This window comes from Panthera leo, chromosome C1, assembly GCF_018350215.1.
Source record: "Panthera leo isolate Ple1 chromosome C1, P.leo_Ple1_pat1.1, whole genome shotgun sequence".
Taxonomy (NCBI): domain Eukaryota; kingdom Metazoa; phylum Chordata; class Mammalia; order Carnivora; family Felidae; genus Panthera; species Panthera leo.
Window position 1 is genome coordinate 125,714,885 of NC_056686.1, and position 25,459 is coordinate 125,740,343.

Consider the following 25,459-nt stretch of genomic DNA (forward strand, 5'->3'; position numbering starts at 1 on the left):
AAATTTTTGGTTTTTTTTTTTTTCTTTGTTGTTTTGGGATGATTTTTGGAAGGAGAAAAGGACTCAAAAATATTTACCATCTCCAAAAGTCCTCATTATTTATTATATTATAGTCCACACCTCATTAACTTTGTAAAATAAATAATTTGTGGCCATATTATTTTCTTACCAAAATATAGAGCAGCAATACTTTTACCTGTCTGGGCTGTGTTAATTTTTGTAAAAATTCAAAAGGTACAAATGAATACACAGCACAAAGTCATCTCCAATTCTCTCCCTATAGGCAACAATTGTTACCATGTTACCAGTTTGTTGTATATCTTGGGTATTGGTCCACAGTTTTCTATGGATTACACTGTTACTAGTACTGTTACTGTACTGTGAGGGACTTCATGTGGAGTCATTCATCATGGTGGGGAGCCGGGGGTGACCAGGGCCAAGAGGAGGCACCTTCTTTGTGGTACCCTGTGATGGATTTGACATGATCAGATGAGTGATCTTCTCCTTTTCCACATGAACACACATAAACACAAGCTTCATTTTATTATTTAGTATCGGTTCAACTGCAACAATATCCTGTGGTATTAGATACATACACACAAAACGCAGGAGACTCTGAGCTGACTAGCTAATTACAGCTCTGAGATTAAACTTGTGGAGCACTGCCTTATTAATTTTGCTTTTAATTACCTTATGATTACATTTAGAAATAAATTATGATATATGATTGCTGTAAAATATTCAAGCAACACACATGAGGTAGTAGATGGAGTAGGTTATCCATTTTTTGTTAGTTTCTTTTTTTATATAAGTTTATATATTTATTTTGAGAGAGAAAGTGAGCAGGGAAAGGGCAGAGAGAGAGAGGAAGAGAGAGAGGGAATCCCAAGCAGGCTCCTCACTGTCAGTGCAGAGCCCAACACAGGGCTCAAACCCGCATGACCTGAGCCGAAACCAAAAGTCCAACACTTAAGAGATTGAGCCACCCAGGTGCCCTTTGTTGTTAGTTTCTTTAAAGAGAACATCTTACCTCACTGCTGCTGATACTTTGCAAGATTATATTTTGGTTTGTAGTAACTGTCATCCTATCAGTTGGAGAAGAGTTAGTATCATGACAAATATCAAGCAATGATTCAGCATGTCTTTCTGCCAAAAGAAATAGAATAATGTGTTTTGATAAGACTTATCTCCATCAATTTCATCAGAAGATCTAGCTCTGTGTTCTAAGGCTGGTTCCATTCTGTCAAAGATTTTCCTAAAATAGTGGTCTGGGATCCTGATGAAGCTTTAGGCAATACTTTTCACAGGGAAGGATGTGAGTGAGGATAACAAGAGTCCACAGAATGGATGTGTTTTTGTTTTTGTTTTTAAGTTGGGCAAAGCTGCCAAGTGAAACCCCTAACAATGGGCTGGAAATTACATTTGCTCTATAGTTACCAAAGACATGGCACATTTTCTGTGTAGCAGAAGTCACATTAAATTGGCAGAGTTCTGAGCACCCATGAACTCCCAGTTAGTTCCCAAGGGACAGTGCTCTCTTATATCATCCCCCTCCTGCTATCGTGACTTCTTCAAAATAAGCATGGGCTCTTCGATGAAAACGTCTTTCTCTTCCAATGGCTTTTCCATTTATTTTGTAACTGATACAAAATTGCACAAGATTATCTCTACTCAGATCGTCCATTTCTTCACCATATTTCCTCTCTGCAATCTATTTCCTGCCTCTATCTCATCACTGAAACTTCTCACTTCCTTGCCACATCTGCTTTGTAATCTCTTTTCCAATTTGACATTGTTTCCCTCTCCTTGCTTCTTGTAATTTTCTCCCAATCCCCTCCTCTCTCTCTCAGCGCCCTGAGTCCCTGTGTACATACCACCCTCTAACTGTGGGTACACCTCCTTGGCTTGACCCCTTGCAGTTCTCCCACCATCCTCAATCCGCCAGGGATCTTACCTACTTCCAGGTCCTCACAGTCTCCTTTTTGTAGTGAACTCCCAAACTAACATACCAACCCACCCCTTCCCACAGGCCTGTCCAACAGAAAATCGCTACTTGCAAGTCCCAAGGTTCCGTCCAAATGCAATGCTTTAGAACCCATTGCCTTCTATATCCTCACCAAACCAGAGTGGTCTTCTATTTTATTGATTGCATTTCCATCTCCCCACTTCCCAGGGCTGAAACTTGGGAATCATATTTAACTCAACTCTCTCAACTTTTGTCTCTCTCAGCTTTACATCACTAAGTTATGTGAATTCTTCTTTCACAATAGCTCTTAGGCTCACCACACTCAGCACCTGTCAGGCACACTCCCACACCAAGCCCAGGACTCTTCCTGGTTCCTGTCACCACACACAGGCACTTCTATAATTTCTTAATAGAGCTCCCTGCCATGAGTCTCTTCCTTTGAGTCCATTCTTCACAATAACAACAGCTTAAATTTCCTAAAACATGGTTTTCATCATTCCCTGGCTTAAAGTTCTTTAGTGACTCTGTTTTATTGGGGGAAAAAAACCCTTCATTTAATGAGTATTCAATGGACCCAGTTTCTTTATGTATTTAATTTCTAGTCTCTTATTTGCCCCTATGATAAGTGAGGCTCATTTACAGCATGATGCCTCTGCTCCACAAAATTAAATCCCACTGTTTTTCAAGGACCAGATTGAATCTTACCGCTTTCATGAAACCTTCCTGGGAACAGCCTTGTTCCCTGCCTAGAAGTTTTGAATAAAAACCAATCATACCATAAAGTCAAGCAGCTTTCACAAGGTCACATATTGCTCAGTAGTACTTTCTTTCTTTCACTTTTCTCTGTGGCTGTTTCTGTCTTTGTTTTCCACCTATATCAAACCTTCTCTCTTGTTCTCTTCCTTCCAAATCTTACCCAGCATTTAAGGAACATAGTAAGTCCCTTCTCCTCTTTCAAGCTCACAACAAGCACTTTCTCTACTGACTTATGTGATGTGTCCCTTACCCTATTGAACACTTTCAGGAGTTTGGACGATGTTTTAGATTTCTTTACAACCCTTAAGAGTACCTAGCCTTGGACCTTCTATATAGTCACCGATTAATAAATAGTTGTTGGCTTGATTTCTTTAAATGAATCCATCAAACACATGTAGAAGAAAGAGTTCTAATAAGGCTTTTATAGATGGGGAGCTTTTGAAAGTGGAATAGAAGTATTTACCTGGTTTTGGCATAGAGTTCATTAGAATGTCCAATAATTGCTGTTTCCTAAAACTATGTATTTGCGACACATAATGTATTGCTGATTTTCCACTAAAATCACAGAGTTTAGGATCTCTAGGAAGAATAGAATTAACATAAAAATTATTTAGTTAAATCTATTGAAAAAATATGAGAAGAAAAACATTGACATCAAATAAACAAAAGTAATCATGTGCTTTGGGGCTAACAAGAATGATTTTAAAGTGTATGAGATAGAAAGTGATAATTTTTCAAGATTTTAAATTAAAGGAATATTCTGTATATCTTATTCCCACTCCATCCTAGAAGTATTCCAATATTTGCAGAAAATGTCAAACTTTGGACAAAACTTTTCATAATTCTTTAATGATGAGTAAATCAAGTAAGGATCAAAACATCTTGATAAGCTGTTGTCTTATTACAAATAGCTGACTTGCTTAGTTTTTTCTTTCCAATGAGTTAAGCTTGCTTTCTTGATATTTTTTTTTTTCTAATGCTAGCAGCTAGCCTTTTTGCCAGTCAAAACTGTAGAATAGAATAGAATCTCTCTTGACAAGTAAGCTGGGGGCACCTGGGTGGCTTAGTCGTTAAGAGTCCAACTTCGGCTCAGGTCATGATCTCGCAGTTCACGGGTTTGAGCCCCGCATTGGGCTCTGTGCTGACAGCTCAGGGCCTGGAGCCTGCTTCAGATTCTGTGTCTCCCTCTCTCTCTGCCCCTCCCCTACTCATGCTCTCTCTCTCTTTCTCTCTCTCTCAAAAATAAATTAAAACATTTTTAAAAATGTAAAAAAAAGAAAGAAAGAAAGAAAACTAAGCTTATATGCTTATTTCACAGGCTCTTGGTTGAGTGGAGCGAACTTGTCATAAAGTCCCTCTGCATGACCTCTTCATCTTTCTTCGCCTTGCCCTGTGATTGTTAAGCCTGACCAGCTAATCTCAGGGCTCCTTGCAATAGCACAAATATCCTCTCCATGTTGCACTGAATCTGAGGATTAGATAGATAACAGCTCAGAGAGATTCAAAGGGCCAATAGTAAGAGCCCTATTGGCAGATTATGGTGTGGGAAATAATGATTACACTTTCTGCACTGGTCACGTTCTGGGACACAGAACATGTTGAGCATGGTCTCCAACCTAACAGCTTTGAATTTGAATCTTTTTATTGCTATAGGACTGGGAAATGTTTTATCCTCTGAAAAAATAACCCCTTATGAGCTTTTCTCCATCAAAGGTCATGATTCAAAAGAAGTAGGATAGGACCAAGAATCAGGGGACTGCCTCTGCCTTGATAAGTGGCCTTAAGCAAGTCACTTAACTCCTTGGGACCTCAGTTTGCTCATTTGCCTTGATTAGTGTTTCTCAATGCGGCACTTTTTGATTTCCTATATTCTGGACCCCACTCCAGGCCTACTGAACACCATCTCTGGGGTGCTGTCCGGTACTCTCCATGTTAAACAATCTCTTTAGTTGTTTCTTAACACTAAAGTCTAAAGTAGCTTCAAACTTCCATCTTTATCCTATTATAGTAACTGGTCCTTTTACAATAGCTCGTGTTCTTGACTATGCTTTTGTTCTTGAAGCTCCCTTCTACTTTTTTTTTTCTTTCCAAAACAAAATTCATATGAAATTCTGAGAAAGAGCTGCCCATCTGTTCTTATTGGATGATATCTAGGTGACAGCATTAGGACACTGGAATTCTAACATGAAAAACTGCTTATTAACCTACTGATTTTTTTTAAAAGTCAATTGTTTACTTCCCCTTCCCCTAAAAGAACATGCTGGCATACAGTAATTTTTAGATAATTAGAAATCAGTATTATAAATTGCTTTTGATAATTGACAATGCTTTCTGAAATAATTAGTAACATGTTGGGGGTAAGAAGCTACATACTCAAGGATTATCTGACATTCTAAAAAAAAAAAAAAAAAGAAGAATTATTTGACATTCTTCATAAGTACCAAAAGAGTATTTACACAAATAAAACAAATAGTCAATATCATAAAAATAATAGATAGCAACATCTAACATTTGCACATTACTTTGCAACTGCTGAAGTCCCTTTTATGAACATGAATTTGCATTCGATATATAAAATTTTTTTAAGATTTTACTATGAAGCAATTTCTATACCCAATGTGGGGCTTGAACTTAACAACCCTGAGGTCCAGAATTGCGTGTCTCTAAGTTTACAAGTGACTTCTGACAATAACAATGACATAGACTCTCTTCCACTGGTGCCAACTGACCACTCATACTCACGCATGATGCCTGAGGAGCTCAGACAGAACCTCCACAGGTCTGTAGACTGTTAACATATCAAGACTCTCAAACAGATCCACATCCCTCACAGCCAGCATCAGAGGGGTCAAGCCATGTTGGTTTGGGAAATTTATATCCAGGAACTCTTCAGATGCCTTTGAAAACATGAAGCTTTATTTTTATTATGTTTTTACTATTTATACTAATCTTTGCATTTTCCTTGCTTAGCCAAATTCTCATTTTAACTTCAATACATTCTTTTTCTGTTGTTGTTTTAAGTTTATTTATTTTTGAGGTGGGGGAAGGGGAGAGAGAGCAAAAGACAGAATCCCAAGCAGGCTCCATGCTGTCATCACAGAGCCTGATATGGGGCTCTGGCTCACAAAGCATGAGATCATGACCTGAGCCAAGATCCAGAGTCAGATGCTTAACTGACTGAGCCATCCAGGCACCCCAGCTTCAACACATTCTTTCTCAATACCTATATTGATGAGGAGCTGATGAATTGAAAGAACACAGGCCTGAGAGACAGACCCGGGTTTGAATTTTACCTCCTTAAGCTGATTATTTAACCTCCCTGATAGGACTATATCAAGGGCACTTGATAAGATCACCCTGTTAAAATAAAGGAGGGGCGCCTGGGTGGCGCAGTCGGTTAAGCGTCCAACTTCAGCCAGGTCACGATCTCGCAGTCCATGAGTTCGAGCCCCGCGTCAGGCTCTGGGCTGATGGCTCGGAGCCTGGAGCCTGTTTCCGATTCTGTGTCTCCCTCTCTCTCTGCCCCTCCCCCCTTCATGCTCTGTCTCTCTCTGTCCCAAAAATAAATAAAAAACGTTGAAAAAAAAAATTAAAAAAAAAAATAAAGGATATCCAGCTAAACAATAATTTTCACTGGCGACACAGTAATACTAAAAAAATTATTTGGTATTTATCTGAAGTTCAAATTTAACCACGTGTCCTGTATGTTTGTTTGTAAAATCCAGCAGTCCTACTCACTGACCTTCAGAGTCCTCAGCTCTAGAGTAGGAATAACAATGTCTTCTTTGTGGGGTTGTTTTGATGATTGGTGATAGAATATGAAAAGCACTGAGCAGAGTGTTTGACACATGCTCAGTAAACATTTCTGGAATGAATGAATGAGTTACAAAAATAAGGCAGGTATGTGTGTGTGTGTGTGTGTGTGTGTGTGTATGTATGTATACACACACACACACATATATATACACATATAGTCAAACGCAGGTGGATATACAGATGATATTTGTTGTTTTAATGAAAGCAAAATTTAATTTGGATAATTCAGAACTGAAAACCCACTGTAAGGCCAAATTATCCAAACTGTTTATTTTATTTACCAAAATAATTTGCTACTTTCCATCTCTATTTCACTTTATGCCATGTCAGTATAGTCTTGTGTTTCTACCTCAGTTTCTCTAGGGACAAACTAGAGATAATGATATTACCTCAGAGGGGTGCTATGGGAATTAATTAATTTTTTTTCAGTCTCTGAAAAGAAGTCACCTCTTATATCACTGTTTATTATTAGTTAGCACCAACACGAAAGGTTTGAACTGAGAGTAGTCTTGCAATAGCACATTAATTCAGCACCTGCTTATTAAACTTTGGATTCAGGTACAGACACCAGTTTCTTAAAATGTGGCTGCTAATCTTTATGGGTGAAAATGTGGTTATGAAAACAGATACTGGATTATAACAACCGTTATGAATACCATTAAAATAAAATTTATTGCCTTTCAAAAAATTTCTTAAAAATTTTTTTTTCAATGTTCATTTATTTTTGAGAGACAGAGACAGAGTGTGAGGGGCAGAGACAGAAGGAGATATAGAATCTGAAGCAGGCTCCAGGCTCTGAGCTGTCAGCACAGAGCCCAATGCGGGGCTCAAACTCATGAGCCATGAGATCATGACCTGAGTTGAAGTCAGACGCTTAACTGAGCCACCCAGGCACTCCTAAAAAATTTCTAAGCTTTAGTCATGGTTTACGACAATTTTAGACTATTGTTTAGTACAACAAAAGTATTTAAGGAGTTCTTTGGATTTTGTTGCAGATCCCCTTGAACTCTAGGTGACCAGAATATTGTTCACTTTTTCTTTATCTGTTTGTGTCTTGCCCATAAGGGAATGGAAGAAACTGTTTCCTAGCAGCAATTGATTTTCTTTCAGTTGGAAGGTCATGTGATCTGACAGTATCTCTGAAGGTAAATACCAAGAATAGACAGTTGCTGGTCACCAACAATTAGAGTCCTTGGTTATGCATATGGTTTTGTAAGTTACTTCAGGAAAGAGTATCTATGGGTAGAAAATCTAAATAAGAAAATCAATAACGTGGGAAGAAAGTATTTTAAAAACATATCCTTTTAACTCCTTTAGTTACAACTAAATATTATGCAAAGCATAAGCTCTCTGATTCCCTTTTCAGGCTAAAGATAATAAGTGCAGCTGGTCCAAAGGGATCTAAACAGCAATTGTACAATAGGCAATGATGTCAAGGGAACTCCTCTGAGCAAGTTGACAGCAGTTCTCTGGGGGGCATCCTGGGAGCATATTATTTCCCATGGGTGCTATGTGACTTCTTCTAGCATCCAGCTGGAGGAAGGTAGAAATAGCCTGCTGCTGTGTTCTTTTATTATCCTGTTTTCCACCCCAATGTCCTATTTGATCCTGTTTCTTTCTATTTTCTGCCTGAAACTTTCTAGGACTGCATTTGAAAAGAACTCATTTTTATTTAAAATGAGTCATGTGTAGTCTATGCCTTTCATATCACTCACCCACCCACCTACCTACACAAAGGCAGAAGCAAACATCAATATAACTGACCAGCAAGTGTTGAAGTTGTTCAAGATCACCTTGCCATGAAGTTTGTAGAAGTTGCATTTGGGGAGCCTGGATTCCATTGATAGCCAAGAGTTGTCTTTGGACGTGGCAATTAGCCACATGAACTGCAGTTTGATTGCTGTAATTACAAAGGGTGATATCTGCTCCCTTTTCCAGAAGAAATTCAACAACCTGCAACAGCACAACATTCTTATGTAGCATCTTTGAGTGCAAAGAGTATCTTCAGGGCTATGCAGAAAACTTAGACATGACTTTGATTCATGATACAGAAAAATAGAATAAGAGGAGCATAAAAATGAAGAATTGATTTTGATGCAGCTAACTGCTATTTGCCTTTTTTTTAAAAGATTTTATTTTTAAATAACCTGTATAACCAACGTGGGGCTCAATCTTTACAACCTTGAGATCAGGAGTCACATTCTTTACCAGCTAAGACAGCCAGGTAACCTTTGGGGATACTATCTTTGTCTTAAAACTAGACATCTGTGAGTATTTTATGTTAAACCCACATAAAGCATCAAAGTCCTACTAGTATCACCTACAATTTGGAATATAAAACCCCTAAGTTTAGACATAGATCCTTGAATGTTGCAAGTATTTCCACAAGTATTTCTAGGGAGCAAATAAATGCTATTCAAAATATTGAATGCATAATTTATTCAACAAATAGGATTGAGTGATTAGCATTGGTCAAGAACTGTCCTTGGTGCTGAGACTTCAACAATGAAGAAGGCAGGGACCAGCCTTGAAGGCATTTACGAACTAGTGAGGAAAAAAGACAGATAAAAAGACAATTGCAACAGTGTGTTAATGCATTGATAGGGTAAATATAGAAGGCTGAGGGTGGGGGCGCCTGGGTGGCTCGGGTCGGTTAAGCATCCAACTTCGACTCAGGTCATGATCTCACGGTCCGTGAGTTCAAGCCCTGCGTCAGGCTCTGTGCTGACCGCTCAGAGCCTGGAGCCTGTTTCAGATTCTGTGTCTCCCTCTCTCTCTGCCCCTCCCCTGTTCATGCTCTGTCTCTCTCTGTCTCAAAAATAAATAAACGTTAAAATTAAAAAAAAATAAAGAAGGCTGAGGGTGTACTTAGAAGAAGTGTATTAAGCTGTCTTGGGACAGTTTAAGTCCAAGAAGACTTCTTGGAGAAAATTATGTCTAAGCTGAGAACCAAGGGATCAGAGATGCAGTTAACCAGGCAAAGACTGGGGGAAAGATTGCTTCAAGCAAAGGATATAGGATAAACAAAGTACTGTGGATGCTATGGACTGAATTATTTCTCCTCAACATTCATATGTTGAAGCCTTAACCTCCAATGTGACTGTATTTGGAGAGGGGGCCTCTGGGAAGTAATTAAGGTTAAATGAGATTGTAAAGATGGGGCCCTGATCTGATAGGATTAGTGTCACACAAGAGAACTTGTTCTCTCTGTCTCTCTGCCAAGTGAGGACACAGAGAGAAGGTAGCCTTCTATAAGTCAGCAAAAAAGTTCTCACTAGAAACCAAATTGTCCAGAATCTTGATATTGGACTTCCCAGTTACCAGAACTATGAAAAAAATAATTTCTATTGTGGAACCTTAGTGGCTCAGTCAGTTAAGCATCCAACTCTTGATCTCCCTCCAGGTTGTGAGTTCAAGCCCCATGTTGGGCTCCATGCCAGGTATGAAGCCTACTTAAAAAAAAAAAAAAAAACACCACCTAATTTCCATTGTTTAAGCTACTCAGCTATGGTATGTTTGCTATGGAAAGCCCAAGATGACTAATACAGAGGGCAAAAGAACAAATAACATTTAAAGCTCTGGAAGGAATTAGGCATAGCTGGAGCTCAGGATGGGGGAAGGAGGGTAAGGAAATGTGATGGAGAGGTCAAGAGTAGCTAAATCCTAAAAGGCTTTACCAACTCCATTTAGGAATATAGTTGTATCTCCAGTGAAAGATTTTAAACAGAGGGATGACATGATGAGATCAGCATTTCAAAAAAATTACTGTGGAGGGGCGCCTGGGTGGCACAGTCGGTTGAGCAACAGACTCCAGCTCAGATCATGATCTTGCGGTTTGTGAGTTTGAGCCCCGCGTCGGGCTCTCTGCTGACAGCTCGGAGCCTGGAGCCTGCCTCGGATTCTGTGTCTCCCTCTCTCTCTGTCCCTCCCCTGCTCATGCTCTGTCTCAGAAATAAATAAACATTAAAAAAAATTACTGTGGAGAAGGGTAGAAGTTGGGAGACCAATGAGATTGCTACAGTAGCTTCATGGAGAAAAAATGGCTACTGAATCAGGGAAATAGATTGATTCTACTGAATCAGTCAGTAGAAATGGAGTGACTGAGGGTATAATCCATGAACACTTAGGAGGTAGGGCTAATTAGATGTTGGTGTTGATGGTGAGTCAGAAATCAAGATAACTCTCAGGTGTTTTACTTCAGTCCATTTTTGTCTATCTTTCCTACTGTCACTGCAGACAGGGCTACCATGATCTGTTGCCTGAAACAATGCAATGACCTTCTAATAAGTCTCTCCATTTCCAAATACCTTTGTCTGAAACTCATTACAACGGACAGAATAAAAAAGTTAGATAACTGTAAGTGTTACGAGGATGTGAAGAAATCAGAACACATATACACTGCTGTAAATGGTACAGCCACTTTAAAAAGCATTCTGGGGGTACCTGGGTGGCTCAGTTGGTTAAGTGTCTAACTTTGGTTCAGGTCACGATCTTGCAGTTTGGGGGTTTGAGCCCTGCGTTGGGCTCTGTGCTGAAAGCATGGAGCCTGGAGCCTGCTTCAGATTCTTGTCTCCCTCTCTTTCTCTGCCCCTCACGCTCCCTCTTTCTCTCTCTCGCCCTCTCCCTCTCTCTCTCAAAAATAAGCACTTAAAAAAAATTTTAAAAAGCATTCTGGGATTTCCTCAAATGATTAAACATACAGTTTCCATATGATTCAGTTAAGTCCACTTCTAGGAATTCTAGGAGTGGAATGAAAGAGAAATTAAAATATATGATAACTTTAAAATCTGTATGCAAATGTTTATGGCAGCATTGTTCATAGTAACCAAAACATGGAGACAACCCAAATTTCCATCAATGGACAAATGAATAAATAAAATATAGTATACCCATATAATAGAATATTATTCAGCTATAAAAAGGAATGAATTACTGATGCATGCTGCAACATGAACCTTGAAAACAGTATGCTAAGTAAAAGAAGCAATCACAAAAGATCACATATTATATGATTCTGTTTATATGAAAGTCCAGAATAGGAAAATCTACAGAGACAGAAAGTAGATTAGTAGTTGCTTAAGGGCTATAGCAGGGAAAGGGAGGAAAGATAGAAAGTGATAGCTGAAGGGACAGGGCTTCTTTTTGGGGGGGCAGGGAGGTGTAGAGTTCTTTTTGGGATGATGAAAATGTTTTAAAATTGACTGTGGAGATGATTGCACATTAATGTGATTATATTAAAAACCAATGGATTCCACACTTTAAATGGGTGAATTGTATGATATGTGAATTATATCTCAATAAAGCAGTTTTTAAAAATCCCTCTGCATGCCTTTGTGGCCCTGCAGGATCTGTGCCTGGCCTTCCTTTCCAGCCTCATCTTATGCCACTCTTCCTCCTTCCTCTGCAAGTTCTAGTCACATTTTTGCCTTAATATGCAAGCTTCTTCCTAACCAAAAGGGTTATCTCTGTTATTCTCTCTCCCCCAACTGCTCTTCAAATGTCATCATTCATCATTATTTTACTTAGCATAAATGTAACCACCTCAGTGGGGATTTTTCCAGCCACCTTATCAAAAGATGATTCACTCTACTGGTTACTTTAAAGAACTAAGAGTAATTTGTAATTTAACTAAGTGCTTTTTGTTTCCTTATTTGTTGTGTTTCACCTTCAATAGCATGTAAGTCCAACATTGCAGGAGATCTTATCACATGAATAAATGTTTAAGGAATGAGTGAATGAACAATTTAAGATAAATAGATGGTGATGCTATTTAATAAAATGGAAAGCACTGATGCTGGCACTCCTCAGAAGAATTAGATTTGGGGATAAAGACAAAGAAGACAATGAGGACATACTGTGTTTGAGGTCTTTGACATGACATGTAAATGGAGATATATGGTTGGAAGCTCAATATACCATATATATACTCACACAGATCTAGATCTAGATCTAGAACATATATGTATATGTCTGTGTATACAGTGTATATATACTATACACACACACAGAGGAATTCAGGTGAGAGATGTGGGCTGAAGTACAGAACTAAGAGCTATCCCCACAATATTAGGCAACACCAATATTTAATGGATGAAAAAAAAAAAGAATCCATAATGAGACTAGAGAGATACTGCCTGGGAGGTGAGGTGAAAATACAGGAAGAAGCTAATGGAAGAAAGCATTTCATGAAAAATTGGTGTTTAAAGTCGCTAAGATCTGATAGGTAACAAAGGACATTATAGGGCATGTTGGCAAGAGCAGTTTCAGTGGAGTAGTAGGGAACAATGCCAGACTGCAGTAGTCTTAAGAGGTGAGAAAGTGGAGGCAGTGAGAATCAACCAAAGGAGCACTCTTTATAGGGGCTGTTGAAAGAGAATTCTCCAGGGGCACCTCTGTGGCTCAGTAGATTAAGTGTCTGATTCTAGACTTCAGCTCAGGTCATGATCTCTCAGTTTGTGAGATACAGCCCCATGTCTGCCTCTGTGCTGACAGTGCGGAGCCTGCTTGGGATTCATTCTCTCTCCCCCTCTCTCTCTCAAAATAAATAAATAAACATTAAAAAAAGAAATGGGGTGCCTGGGTGGCTCAGTCGGTTAAGCGTCCGACTTGGGCTCAGGTCATGATCTCACAGTTTGTGGGTTTAAGCCCCACATGGGGCTCTGTGCTGACAGCTCAGAGCCTGGAGCCTGCTTCGAATTCTGTGTCTCCCTCGCTCTCTGCCCCTCCCCTTCTCCCGCTCTCTCTCTCTCTCTCTCAAAAATAAATAAACATTAAAAAAAGAGAGAGAAAAAGAAAAACAATTCTCCAGAAACTCTGGGAACTTGTGTTTTTGTAGGTCTTGTGAAGAGAGGCACTGACTGCCTTTGCTCTAGACCATATTTAAAAAAATTTTTTTAATTTTTTATTTATTTCTGAGAGAGTGAGCGGGGGAGGGTTAGAGAAAGAGGGAGACAGAGGATCTGAAGCAGGCTCTGTGCTAAGAGTGGAGAGCCTGATGCAGGGCTTGAACTCACGAACCATGAGATCATGACCTGAGCCAAAGTCGGACATCCAACTGACTGAACCACCCAGGTGCCCCTAGACTATGTTTTCAAAGATGTTTGTATAGTGAGTGACTTTGCAAGGTAGAGATAATGTCTCTTCCTGGAGCATTGGGAAAACATGCTTACTTTCCTAGGTTTCCTAAGCTCAGGTTTCCTCTCTTATAATTCAACCCATTGTATGTGCAGGTATCACCTCTTCATACTGCCCTGTAGAAACTGGGGCTCAGAGAACTGAAGCAAATGCTGATACTACTATCATTACTATTGTGAATAGTAAACTGTCATTTTTCTGACTCAGGAGTCTCATGTCTTCTGCCAGACTCTGGAACTGTGGTAGGCTAACTTATTAGGTAGCAAGTAAGGAAAAATCTCAGATACTTCACAGTTCCTAATTTTTGCAAAAAAATGAGGTGATTCTGAAAGAGATAGGAATGACAGAAGAAGAACGAGGGCTTCGTGGGGGGTAATTAATGAGATTTAAAGAAAGTTCATGGGAAGTGGTAGCAAATACATTGACCAAATTGTATGGTTGATTAGGTAATAAATGATCCTCCATTTTATTGACTATTAATGCCTGTTTAAGGAATTGGGAGGCAGTTAAAGGCTAAGTGCCAAGAAATAAGTTCAAAAACAACTGCTTCCTGGTTTTTGATGATTTTTCTACAGGTGTTATCTTCCTCACCCATCTGGCAGTCAGCCTCACGACCATGCCACTATAACATATAATACTAAGATTTGTCCTGGGTAGGCAGAAGGTTCTACTTCCTTTTAGACAACAGTTACAGAGATACATATCTTTTCTGGGCTGGAAAGAAGGAAAATTCATGACTGATACAGGCAAAAACCAGGCAAACTTGGAACTTTGGCTCATTCATTTGGGATATGGGTAGTGAGATGCATTATGCTTGTTAAGGAAGAGTGACATTCATTATCTTAACAGCTCAGTCCTTCCTGCTGACAACCTTAGATCTATTTAATGATGATAGTGAGGTCTCAGAATTTTTTGCAGTGGGTTGCAGCCACTGTAAGGGAGCTTTAGACCTCCTGGGGAGATTTCCTTGAGCGGACAAATTCCCATGATAAATCACAGAACTAGTGTTCAGGTTCTTATGCCCTGGATGGGATTATAATACTGTTGAAGATGACCCAATGGTAAGAGAGAAAATGACACAAAGAAATCTAACAAATTTTTTTAAGCAAAGTTCTTTTTCTTTTCTTTTTTTATTTCCTTTTTTTAAAAAAAATTAAGCCTTATTTATTCTTGAAAGAGAGAGAAAGAGAACGAGTGGGGGAGAGGCAGAGAGAGAGGGAGACAGAAAATCTAAAGTGGACTCTGAGCTGACAGCAGCGAGACAGATACAGGGCTCAAACTCATGAAATGAGAGATCATGACCTGAGCCAAAGTCTGATGCTCAATCAACTGAGCCACCCAGGTGCCTCATTAGCAAATTTTTGTAATTAACCCCACTACCCTGGAAAACTCTCCTATTCCTTATGTTAAAACCAGGTAAAAATTTAAAGATGTTATCATGACAAAGGATTATCAAATGATTCAGATTAAGGTAGAATACTTAAAAAAAAAAAAAAAAAGGCCCTACTATGAAAACCCAGCCTGAGTCAACCAAAAGGTGCAAACCCTGAAGCTCCAGTAAGAAAGTAATGTGCCTATGGCCACTGAGTCAAGGGATCCCTGAGGCTGAAATCGATGGTGTCAGTAACAACGACCTTGCCACCTGATAGAGTGCTTTGTATGGACCAAAAACATTATAAGTTCATTTTGTTGAACAAGAAGAAGCCTCAATGCTTCTGGAAACCAAAAATAAATATGCATTGCTTATTGGTCTGGAGCCATTCTCTTTCACCATGTTCCTAATCCCTCCCTCCCCCTGTACCTCAACCTCAACTGCTTTAAAGATAAAGATCATTATAAGTGGGGCCAAGGATACACAGTCTTCAAAGGGGCCTGAAGGCTATAGCCACTGACATGACTAGGTTGATGAACAGTGGGAAAGGAGAGACTCAAACTTTTATGGGTCTCTTAGATACAGATTCCCAAGTCACCATCCTGCCTAGTCCCTTGGGAAAAGTGGGTGCCTGAACTCAGTTAATGGGGTTTGAGCAAAGTTTGCAGTAGGTAAGGAAAGCTAAAATGATTCTGTGGGCGGGGCCCCTTGGGCCAATTCAGTGGATTATAGCTGTGGCTTCCATCTGAATGTGTAATGGGAATTAATGTGTTATACATGTATACTCCCTAATTCCATTAAGTGTCAAGAGGATTCTTCTGATTGTGATGAGCTATTATGTAGAGAAGTGCTAGTATCTTCAGAGTTCCTGACCCTTTTCAGTCTATGACAATAATTTTGCCAATTGGGGAGCTTCTGGCAAAGGGAGGCAGCCTCTATCTGGAGGTATTTCTTGGGGATTTGGACTTGTTGCCTCTTTGGCATGTCTACTAGATACATCACTTTTAAAAAGCAGACATTAGGGGTGCCTGACTGGCTCAGCTGGTTAAGCATGCAATGCTTGATCTCAGGTCTATGAGTTTGAGCCCCACACTGGGTGAGGGATTACTTAAAAAAATAAATACATTTTAAAAGGCAGATATTAGCTTGCTAGTGGGTTCTTGTCAAAACTGAATGCCTAATCCAAGGAGATCTTATGGCTCTCAAGTGCAATATTTCCATTTTGGGGGTGAGTCAACTAGAACTCAATGAATAACAAGGTAGGAAAAGCCCAACAAGCCTTGTTTGTCAAGTGGAAATGGTGTATTTAAGAATGCAACCAGTCTGGGCACATTGGCATCTCTGATTTACATGAAAAAAAAAATGGTATCTTTCCCTTTGCTGGAAATTTTAACCCCCACACCACCACCTGAAGCAAAACTGCTGGCTTAGGGGTACTTTCCTTCACAAGGATTTCCCTTGGTGCCTGGGTGTATGTCACTAATGGTTTAGCCAAGATGAAATCTGATGGTGTGCACTGGACTATTGCAGCTGTTTGGCTTCAGTGCCAGCTATGCAGAATTGACAATGGACATGTTGTTCCACTCAATGGGTAGAACTCAAGGCTATTCTCAAGCTCTGACCAATACTCCCCTTGATGAACCTTGTTATATTTTTATGGATTCTTGGGCTGCTGCTAATGGTCTAGCTCTTGGGTCTACCACTAAGAAAATTCCAGACTGGCAGATTAAAAACACTTCTCTTGGAGCACCTGGGTGGCTCAGTCAGTTAAGTGTCTGATTCTTGATATTGGCTCAGGTCATGATCTTAGGTTGTGGGATCCAACCCTGTAATGGGCTCCACACTGAGCATGGATTCTCCCTCTTCATCTCTGTCTGCCCTTCCCCCAATCTTTCTCACTCTCTCTCAAAACAAATAAATAAACATTTAAACAAAACAAAACAAAACAAGATACTTCTCTTTAGGGACATGACCTATGGAAATAAATTGTCTGGGTCAACTCATGTAGAACTCCAATGCAAGGATCCATTCTCTGATGAGACAGACCGGAATAAAACTAGTGAACGATCCTGCACAACCCAGATTGCCTCCATTGCTGCCTGAACCCATCATCTTATTAGACATGGCAACACAGCCATCAATACAGACTGGGCACAAAGTAGAGAACTCTGTTTCAGACACAGGGGTGAAGTTGCAGCCATTGAAATGGGATACACAGTCTTTGTGGTGGTTGAGGGAAAGCAATGACCCTGGTACCTAAAAAGAGAACATCTTCAGTCCCATGAAGTATAGGGAAGGGAGGGACATTGATGACCTTTGCTCTTCAGAACCACCCTGGGAATTTCCCTCATGAAAGAAAATGTCCTGGTGTGTCTCTCCCAAACCATTCAAAGCAACTTAAAAGTAACTGACTACTAGGTCTTCTATCCCTTGCCAAACATCCCTGTTCATGACATGATTGCCAATTTCCTTAGCCTTACCAGGAAGTCTATTACTAACTGCAGCCAACAGCTTTGCCTCTTGCACTTTCCATCTAAAAAACACTTGTCTACACCTCCAGATTTCTTCCCACTACCATCCCTGCAGCCACCACTCCTCATTCTGTAGGGTGCATGAATGCTGCCTGGCTGTTGGCAGGGACAAATAGGACTGATAATTCTCCTAAATCAAGAGCCAGACTCCATTATTCAGATTGAATTGGGAATCCTAAGATCTACCAGCCAGTTGAGAGATCACAGGGAGACATTGTCAACCTGTGCCCCTTGACTAATGTAGGTCCCACTCAGAGGGGCCCAACAATTATAAGCACACCTTTTTGTCCCCAAGGGATACCCCAGGATTATATTTTTTGTAGAGAAACCTGGCATTAACTTACATGCCTCCTGAAAACATGATGACTTACGCTTTAGGGGTGGTCATAAGAGACCTTCAAATCTTTAAGTAAATACCATCAGTAGATGATGTAGCCTCAGATGACTTCAGAGCTCTCCCCAAAATGATGCTGCCAGGTTACTTGAGGGAGCTTCCCAGAGGGGTGGCTGACTTGTCATTTATGTGCCACTGTGGACAATTATCGCTAAGACAGATGTCCAATTAGAAAAAGTAGAACAAAATTTGTTCCTGCCTTTACCTAAACTTATCAATGATACCACCTCACCTCTGCAGGACATTCAGGTCATCAGTCAAGACAATGGTCAGGGTTGTTATGAATGATAAAATTGCCCTAGTCTTCCTCCTTGTGGGCCAAGATGAAGTCTGTGCAATGGCTAATACAGACTTTTATACTTGGGTTGATGACTTGGACCAAGTGAGAAGATCAACAGAGAAACTTAAGGAGAAAACCATCTGGTTTATGGGATTTGTTCAGCTGGTGGTGTTCAGGACCATGGATTGCATGGTTGATGCTAATCTACAGTATGGCCTCATTCTGCTCCTTGGAGTTCTATTGACAGCAGTTTTAACTGAATGTTGTATGAGACAAATTAATGGATTTGGTTCCAGCCTCTGTTGATCAGATTAGTCAGAGTGGTATGCTCATGGGAAAATTCACCAGAAGCCAAGACAATGTATAAATGAAGGGTAGATATTTTCAGGAGACAAGTCTCCCTTGGTCTCTCACATTTCTACAAGTCTTATGAGCAGAGGCATTGACTGCCTTTGTCCCAGGGTCTCTTTTCAAGCTGTATAGTGAACAGCCTTGGAAGATATCTCCCTCTCAAGCAAGGAGTAGCTTACTACTCCTTACTATAGGAGATTTGTGTTCCCTAAATTTAGAGTTCCTCCCCTGCAATCCAACCTACTGTTTGAGCAGAGGTCATCTGGTCCTCTTCCTACCATCCTGTGGGAATCAGGACCAAGGTAAATGATACAAAACTGATAATACTCTGCCTAATGTTATTGTTATGAGTAATAAACTGCCCTTTGTCTCTGAACCAGTTTTGTTCCTTATGCCAAGGGTCTAAGAAATTGGAGCAGGCTAACCTGTTAGCTTGTAAGTATGGTAAAATCTTACATCTTTCATAGTTCTTGACATAGGTCTGCAGATGAAGAGGTCTGAGAGAGGAAAGGATGTGATTAGAGGACGATGTGGGATCAGTGTTTGTTTATATGTCATCAAAAAGGAGATATCTAAGCACGTTAAGTTCTAATGGAAAGTAGCATCATTGTCAGTAATAACATAAATATGGACAGCACACATGTGTCCATCAAAGTAGGAGAGACAGATAAGTTGTGGCATAAATAGAATACTAGATATCAGTAAAAGTGAAAACCCATAACTACATGTCTCAAAATGGGTGAATCTCAAAAACCAATAATGATCCACATATGAGTGAAAACATATGGTATCTGTCTTTCTCTGCTTGGTTTATTTCACTTAGCATAATACCCTCCAGTTCCATCCACGTTGCTGCAAATGGCAAGATTTTATTCTTTCTCATTGCCAAGTAGTATTTCAGTGTATATACAAACCACATCTTAACAGAAGACCATGGGGGAATGGAAGGGGAAAAAAAAAGTTACAGACAGGGAGGGAGGCAAACCATAAGAGACTCTTAAAGACCGAGAACAAACTAAGAGTAGATGGGGGGGGGGTCGGGGAGAGGGGAAAGTAGGTGATGCGCAGGGAGAAGGGTACTTGTTGGGATGAGCACTGGGTGTTGTATGGAAACCAATTTGACAATAAATTACATTTTAAGAAAAGAACAAATAATGAAGAGAAGGAGCAAGTTACAGAGGAACACATGTAGTATAAGTTTGTTTTTATAAAGTTCAAAAACAGGAAAAAGTACATTATGCATTATTTAGGAATATAAGCAGAGATGGCAAAACCAAGGAAATGATTACCCTAAAATTCAGGATAACGATTATGAAGGGTGGGGGACACAATTCAAGAGGAGCACATAAAGGGCTTTTGAGGCAAGGCAACGTTCTAATTTTTGGCTTGGATGGTAGGTACCTGGGTGCTACTGTCATTTGTGTTTAAGTTGTATATATGTATATATATTAGCATATATGCTACGTTGTATATATATATAAGTTGTGTACATATATATATTTGCATACATATATATATATATTAGCATATACGCTACATTTTATTATTTGTTTAAAAAGTGTTAATAGGAAGGAGCCAGAAGAGAAAAAAAGCTAAGAATACAGTGAAGAGAGAGGCTAATTGAGATGGCCAGGCAGGGCTGAGGGTTCACACGCATTTAGACTCTCAAGACATTACAGAGGCATCAGCCTGCTGTGTTGAGTGAAATGTGTCTTATTCATCCTAGTGTCCTCATTCTAAGCCCTTTCCTATCCCCCTTGAAGCCTGTCTTCAGGCATTCTTTCATGGAGGTAAGTGATTATGCTATTCACAAACATCTCATTCTTGGAATCTTTAGCTTAGAAGATTACCCATGGGCCCAGGACATCACATGGTACCTCTGTTAGATTTTCTTCTGCTGCAGTAATGAGAGGTGTATTTCCAGTCGTTGGATGCTGAAAGTTAAGGTTTCCAAGGATGGAATGGACTTTACTAATATAGTCACAGATGAGTTCCACATCACCCCTTGAAACTACTTCCAGGAAATCATGAATCAGTTTATTTTTATTCATCTTGCTAAGTCCATAAATTTGCCTGGCAAAGAAGAGAAACAATTAAATGAGAGTCAACAAAGCATGGGTGGTTCAAATGTAACATAGTCTATCTTTAGTGTCACCTCTTTCCCTCTTTTATGTATAAAATATTGTAACAGTTTTAAAGACAATTTTGAAAAAGAGGAAAACTCAATAATCCCACCAGCCTTGGTTTTTTGCATACGTTTTAAATTAGAAATAACAATTTTCACCATCACTTTGTGAGATCTGCTGTGGTATAGGAGAAGAAAGGATGGATCTACACCAGAATGGAAAGAGCATAGGCTCTGGAGCCTGAAAGAATTTGGGTTTCAATCCCTCATCCATAGATTCCCAACTGTGTAACCTTGAGCATGTCATTCAACTTCCCCAAATTTAATTTCCTCATCACTAAAATGGAAATGACAATTTCCTCTTCAAATGGTTGGTGAGGATCTGAAATACTATATACAAAGAGTTGGCACATTCTTTGGTGAAAATTCTTGCAGGATTTTATTTTCTCTAGCATTGATTAGTAAAATCCCTGTAACTATTTTCTTTATGAAAGTCCTATTTTCCTAACAATATTATAAACTCCTCAGCAGCAGGGACATTCCATGCCTTACACTTTTGTATACGCAATGACTCTAATACAGTGTGAGTCATTGAAGAGCATGGTGGCCACTGTTCTAGATTTTCCAGGAAAGTCCTTATTTTAAACATCCCATTTTGGTTTTCCAAATCATTGAATATCTTAGACTGCAATTTTTGAAATCACCAGATTACCTTCTCCATGGAGCCTCTTGCTGCTGGAAACAGCAAAAAATCATGTATCAGACCCTATATTCCAACTTCAGCTTCCAATACCATAGTCACTGCATGTAGACACACGCTATTTCATTGAATGGGCAATTTACTTGCAATGAACTGGCATTTTGTTGAAAGCAAGAGAACAAAAAGCCCATTTCGTAGTACAACTTTGTAGATAAAAGTTAACAAAAATAAGCAAGAAAATGTCTAGAATTGGCCTTTAATGTTCTAAATACACAAATGGCTTCAGAATTCATAGACCAGACTACATAGAGCTTTTTTTTCCAAAGAGAACATGTACTTGACTCCAGACATAGTACTATTTGATAAATTCATCCATTCGTTTAAGAGGATACTATATGTCCTTCAGTTGCTTTTATTGACCTATTCACAATCAAAAATAACATAAAATAGTTAAAGCAATGGGGTGCCTGGGTGGCTCAGTTGGTTAAGCCTCCGACTTTGGCTCAGGTCATGACCTCACGATTCATGAATATGAGCCCTGCATCAGGCTCTGTGCTGACAGCTCAGGGCCTGGAGCCTGCTTTGGATTCTGTGTGTCTCTCTCTCTCTCTGCCCCACCCCTGCTTGCACTCTGTCTCTCTCTCTCTCAAAAATAAACATTAAAAAAAATTTTTTTTAATGTAGTTAAGACAAACTGTGAGAAAAAATGCATGGTTAAGAGTCAAAGCAAGCAACAAATAATGAATCTTATGATGTCAGAGAAATGGAATGGCCACACGGCTGAAGCACTCCATGGGAAAAAAGGTATCGATAATATTTGGAGAGCTGGAGAGAAGAGGAAAAGACAGTTTTGATGAGGGAAAGGGCAGGAACAAGGCCAGTACCCAGGGTCAATGAGGAGAAAGTGGACCAGATGGGAATTTATACTACTTCTAACCAGGATGGGAAGCCCATAGAGAGTTTTAAGTAGTGTGTTGTATGGGGTGCCTGGGTGGCTCAGTCAGTTGAGCAACTGACTTCAGCTCAGGTCATGATCTCATGGTTTGTGGGTTCAAGCCCTGCATCAGGCTCTGTGCTGACAGCTCAGAGCCTGGAGCCTGCTTCACATTCTGTGTCTCCCTCTCTCTCTGCCCCTCCCCACTCATGCTCTGTCTCAGAAATAAACATTTTTTAAAAAAGGAGTGTGTTTTAGGAACAGTGGGACTTTGGGAAGGTTATTATGATATAGAAAGGCAAAAATAAAAATTGAAAGTAAAGCTTAAAGGGTTTGTGACTGATCGACCATGAAAAATGAAAATGAGTCCAAGAGGCAGTGTTTGAGCAACTGGGGAAGACCTGATGCTGGGGGAGGGGGGCATTTGTTTTTACAGAATGATAATCGATGAGGTCAGCAACAGAGCCAGAAGGTAAATAGGATATCTTGTTTCCTTGAATCAAAGAAATGTGGCCTTAATTTAGTGCAGTTTCCTAAACTAGCTTGAGCATAAGAATTATGCTGTCCCTTTGTTATGAATAAAGATCCCCAGGTTCTTTTTGATTTAGTATGTATGGTTTGAGGCTGGAGACTCTCCGCATTCTTTGTTTTAATTTAAAAAATAATAATATGCTGGTTTTATTTATTTTTTAATAGACTCAGGTTTTTTAAAAAAATGTTTATTACTTTTGAGAGAGAGAGACAGAGAGAGGGAACGAGCAGGGGAGGGGCAGACATAGAGGGGGACAGAGGATCCAAAGCAGGCTCTATGCTGATAGCAGAGAGCCAGATGTGGGGCTCCAGCTCACAAACGGCGAGATCATGACCTGTGCAGAAGTTGGACTGAGCCACCTAGGCGCTCCTATTGATTCATTTTAAATAGACTTTATTTTTTGGAGCAGTTTTAGGTTCACTACACAACTGAGTCGAAAGGGTAGAGAGTTCCCATATACTCTTTGACACCACACATACATAGCCTCCCCATTATCAACATCCAGCACCACAATGGTCCATTTGTGACAACTGATGAACCTACATTGACACATCATTATTATGTAAAGTTCAGAATTTACTCTTAGGGCTCACTCTTGGTGCTGTACACTCTAGGACTTTGGACAAATGTATAACGATATATATCCACCTATATATTATTTAGAGTAGTTTCCCCTAGAAATCTTTTGTGCTCTATCTATTCAACCCGCTGTCCCTGTCCCTCAACCCCTGGCAACCACTTGTTATTATTATTATTTTATTTTATTTTATTTTTTTTACCATTTCCAGGGTATACCTTTCTTTGTGCGAGCATTCAGGTGATTTCTATCATTAGACAACTTCTGGAAACATTGACCCAGTGATGAGAATCCAATCCACAATCTTTCTTGCAATTCATTTTATTTTATTATTGGTATTTAACATTACCATGTAATCCTTTTGACATAAACTTCCTAGGATAAATACCCATTCTTTCCCCCTAAATTTCTAATAGAGAATAAGCTGAAATAGAGAATCAATTCCTCAAGTCTCTCCTTACTTTTGTTCAAAGTACCATTACATGGGGGTGGGAGGGTGGGGAGGGTGGGTGATGGGTATTGAAGAGGGCATCTTTTGGGATGAGCACTGGGTGTTGTATGGAAACCAATTTGACAATAAATCTCATACATTAAAAAAAAACAAAGTACCATTACATAATGATAACGTAATAATTACAGCAGTAATATCCAACATTTATTGAATGCTGAGTACATGCCATATGTTATTCTAAATAATTTATATATAGTTTATCTATTTTATTCCAAACAACACCATCAGGAGAGGAAGATTATTATCCATATTTTACAGATGAGGAAAACGAAGCACAGACGTTGGCAAAATGAGATATCACACGGGAGATGTGTGGGCGCTAGTGCCCAAAAAGACTTAACGCAACTGGCATTTAAAGGAACATTTGTAAAATACGCCTATTTTCATCTCCTTGTTTGGATCCTAGCTAGAAAGGTTGGGGTTAATCATACCCATTAGCAGTACTGGGCTGGGTCTAGCTTTCCTCTTGTTTTATTTTATTTTTTCTTTCTTCACTTTTGATCTTCTTTCCCGCTCCCCTGTGCCTCACAAGACCCAATCGAATGTGCACAAGAAGCCTCAGACATGCAGATATCTTTAAAGGCATATGGTGCTGTTATGTATGTGTGCATGTATTGTAATATATAGATCTTGTTGCTTACTTTTTAACTTAACGCTTTGTTTTTAAGCTTTAACCTTATACTTACATGCACCTCTGGTTGTTTGCTTCTAATGGCTGTATAGTATGCTTCTACCATACTTTATTATCCCGTCCCTTGGTTATGGACATGGAAGTTGCCTCCAACTTCCCACTCCATAAACAGCACTGCAGAAATACACTTGTTCAGGCCATGTTATACACTGTGCAGAAGTTTCCCTCAGGTGAATGAGCCGAATATACCTAATTTCACTAAATACTGCCAGATTATTCCCCAGAATAGCTGTATCAATTTATACTCTCACTGGTAGGGCCTGCCTATTTTCTTTAAGTTCTTCTAAGGGAAGCAGACATTCGGTTGATTGCTGTCACTTAATCATCATTAACATTAGCATTGAATAAGCAGTGTACTTGGAACTTTCCTAAGGGATGAAGGATCAAATGATACACTTGAAATTAGGCCATAGATAAATTTAAAATCAGTATACATATCTGTCCCAGCAAACAGCTTCAAGCATGAATTTATGTACTTATTTTGGAAAGTGCAACGGTACTTGCAATATCACAGGTAAAAGAAACACCTTCAGAAATAAAGAATAATTAAAACCTGTCTTTCAGTAAAGCTAAAAATCAGATACTCAAATAATGACTAGGCAATAAATATATATTTATATCACCAGTTTACTCATAAAGTGAAAATAAACCCCCAAAGGAATTTCTTTCCAAAGTTATTACCCTTAGCAATGAAATGACAATAAGTGTTTAGAGTTGTGGTTTAATTCTTTAATGTAACCTTCGAGTGAGAGCATTTCACAAGTAGTATCTACTATTTCAATAAAAAAC

At 39.4% G+C, this 25,459-nt stretch overlaps 1 protein-coding gene across 8 annotated transcripts in view; it reads right to left on the reverse strand.

Moving 5' to 3' along the window:
• Nucleotides 1-25,459, reverse strand: part of MAP3K19 (mitogen-activated protein kinase kinase kinase 19) — a 63,805-nt gene that overhangs the window by 36,306 nt on the left and 2,040 nt on the right. For 6 of the 8 annotated variants that reach the window (XR_006205421.1, XR_006205420.1, XM_042948538.1 and 3 more), the window contains exons 2-6: nt 20,451-20,673; nt 8,303-8,491; nt 5,465-5,619; nt 3,186-3,301; nt 1,031-1,146 (exon numbers count right to left, since the gene is read on the reverse strand). Coding sequence is in view for 6 of the 8 variants with exons in the window: in XM_042948538.1 (XP_042804472.1) it covers nt 1,031-1,146; nt 3,186-3,301; nt 5,465-5,619; nt 8,303-8,491; nt 20,451-20,651 (777 nt within the window). In the remaining 2 variants the exon portion in view is untranslated. Of the gene's footprint in view, nt 1-1,030; nt 1,147-3,185; nt 3,302-5,464; nt 5,620-6,015; nt 6,075-8,302; nt 8,492-20,450; nt 20,674-25,459 lie in introns of those variants that run through there. The other 2 variants (XM_042948535.1, XM_042948537.1) reach the window with 2 other exon arrangements.